We start from the raw sequence: 2,820 nt of genomic DNA, 5'->3' as shown, positions 1-2,820 counted from the left end.
GAGGAGATGGGAGAGTTCCTCACCAGGTCGACCAGCGACGTAGGGAGCGGATCACCCTGTGGAGACACAAAGACAAATGCATTTTTCACTCCGCCTTGGAAATAACTATTATTACTGTGTGGTATGCTAATAAAGCTTTGGGTGTTATTAGAGTGAACAGAATCAGTAGCTGTGTCCAAATTTAAGGGTTGACTCCTTTAAATCTGCATTTCTAGATACATCATAGCAGCCCAGCTTGGCCTCGGTTGCTCCAAGTTTTTACCAGGTATTTGTGCACAAGTGCATTCACTGATATGCCACTGTAAATAAATACAGTTCAGTCTGGGCTTTAAGTCCCTTGAACGACCCATCCTTTGTGGTTTGCAGCCTGAACGATGACAGTTATTGTTTCACACAGATGTAATAATGTATTTATGGGGGGAAAAGCACTGAAGGGCACATGATACTACCACACACAATATAAAACTCCCTGTTTTTGTTTTGATAATTAACACTGTCAGCTAGTTTTGTTAATTATTTCATAATGATTTCCTAAAAGAACTTAGTTAGGATTGGAGGAAAGCTGAAGGAAAAAACGCAAATATCGCTTAATAGTTACATAAACTGAAAAGTTCATCAAGTTTTTAGCATTCTGAAAAATCAAAAGAGAAAGTGTGAGGTCGAGCGAGAGAAAAAGAGGTTAGTTAACAGAAAGAGAGACGTACAGAGGCTGCTGTATAATATCTCATTCCTCAATCTCCAGTCTTGCTCCAGTTTCACTTCCTCCTGCAGAGGAAATGATGGTTGTGATTGGTGTTTGTTGCTACTGTTGTCACTCTCTCCCTGTCTGTTTACCCACAAACAACCACTGTTGCTCCTGGTGTGACACAGGATAATTAGCCGCCCTCTCTCTAAGTGTTAATTTCAGTTCACTTTAACATGCTCTAGATATCAAGAAAAGGTCAATATCTTATGTTAAAACTCTTATTTGGTCAAGATTGTTTCAAAGAAAGTTGTAAAAAATCATTGACATGTTCCAAGATTATAAAATTTAACTGTAAAATATATTATTATTCAGCAAAGTTATGTAAGTAATGAAATTATCAAGTAACTCTCAAGTAAAGAAGAAAAATGTGACATTTAATGAACTTTTAATGAATGCCACTGCAGGAATTCATTATGAATTCAGTGTGGTTGGGTTTAAGGAAAGGCTTGTGGTTTCTTTGTTGAGATCAAAGGCAGATTACTCAGTGTTCTGTGTCACATTTTGCTTTGGTTGCCTGTAAACTGATACTATCTCAGAGCAGTTGGAGCCTCATTTGATACAGTCACATGCCAGAAAGATGCCAAAACAAATTAAGGAGTGTAAAGAATGTGAGAGGAAAATATTTTGGATAACTCTCTGAGATGCCAGGACAGAAAAGTAAAGACCTTTATCTTCTCACTGCAATAATGATTTTATGACTATGGATATAACATGTTTACAGTATCTTAAAAAAAACATCTAACCTCTAATTATAAGCAGTGTTGACTCCCCAAAGATGGGGATGAGACGCGTCTGAATCTTGCCATCACAGGATTTATACATTTAAATTCAGAATAATTTGTGACGTCGTCTTTGTCAGAGTTCCTGTCATTATTTATGACTAAAAATGTAGTATCAACAGATTTGAACCAGGTTTCTACTGCAGGCACTTGACCCTGCTCTGATAAGGCAAAGCATAGTTACTGTTTATCCAGAATGGGCTGTACTGCAAGCTGACTTCACTTGAACTCTACGTAGCCACCTGTTAAAGCTAATGCTATTACTGGAGAGGTAAAATCAACATATAAATGAAAGTGACTATACGGGGCATACTATACAAATAAGGTTAATTTTTCCCAGTGATGATATGATGATGGGGGTAAGATAAAAAGGATGGTGTGCAACACCTGAATCTAATCATGCAGAACATTCCTTCAAAGAGCTGCACATTATGAAATAAATGCAAATTATTTTGCATTTGCCTCCAATACCTTGATGCAAATACTGGGAGTTGAGTGCATTGAAATAAACAGCTGGTGGTGCTAATTCTAAGTCGCCATTTAAACAATGGGCATTTATGTTTGTTTCATGAATTAATTTTAGGAAGGTCTCCTCATTGCTCCACAAAGATGGCCCTATTTGTTGCTAAAAAAGTTGCTGTCTGTACCCATTTGCACTTTGTTGGTTTTTAACCAACTTTTCCACCTTAGCTAAGTAAGCATAAAGATTTTTTGCAATATTTTGATTTCCACTCACGTTTTTCATGTGCAAACTGAAAAAGAATATCAAAAAAAGTAGATTACACTACTTAATGTTTTACAGAATATTGACCTTTCTAGGAGTGTTCTACACAAATCAAACCCAGGTAGTATACTCTCAAACAGAAGGTACATGCAGTCAGGAGTACTATTGGTAAAATAATCTTTCTGAAGGTATCATTTTATTTGTGTTCATGTTTTTCTATGATCATTAACTGGAGGTCCACCCTTTCAGATCTAACATGATTTCAAAAACGTCTTTTTAGCCTTTTATGTCCCTCTCTGAGCTCATTTTTTCATCTAGCTTTCTCCTTCTCCCTCTTGTTCTCTCTCTGTCTGTCTGCTTTGTGGGCGGCAGTGGCTCAGGACACCTGGATGACTTTCACGAGCCATTGGCTGACCTAGTTAAGCAAACACACACACACACACACACACACACACAATCGCCCCCTCTTTTCCAGTTCACATACAGATGCTTAACCACTTAACTGTCCGCCCAATTTGTCCTGAGAGCCTCACACACTCACTCGCATACACACACACACACAGTTTTCACTC

General features: G+C 37.9%; 1 protein-coding gene across 1 annotated transcript in view; it reads right to left on the bottom strand.

The window, feature by feature from the left end:
* Positions 1-2,820, bottom strand: part of si:ch211-79m20.1 — a 37,722-nt gene that overhangs the window by 29,078 nt on the left and 5,824 nt on the right. The window contains exon 2 of the mRNA XM_035660388.1: positions 1-56. Coding sequence (XP_035516281.1) covers positions 1-56 — 56 coding nt within the window. The remainder of the gene's footprint in view (positions 57-2,820) is intronic.

This window comes from Morone saxatilis, unplaced genomic scaffold (assembly GCF_004916995.1).
Source record: "Morone saxatilis isolate NCDOM2014 unplaced genomic scaffold, NCSU_SB_2.0 Contig17, whole genome shotgun sequence".
In the NCBI taxonomy this organism is placed as follows: Eukaryota; Metazoa; Chordata; class Actinopteri; family Moronidae; genus Morone; species Morone saxatilis.
The sequence above is the reverse complement of the archived record's forward strand: the minus strand, read 5'-3'. Positions and strand labels throughout refer to the sequence as shown.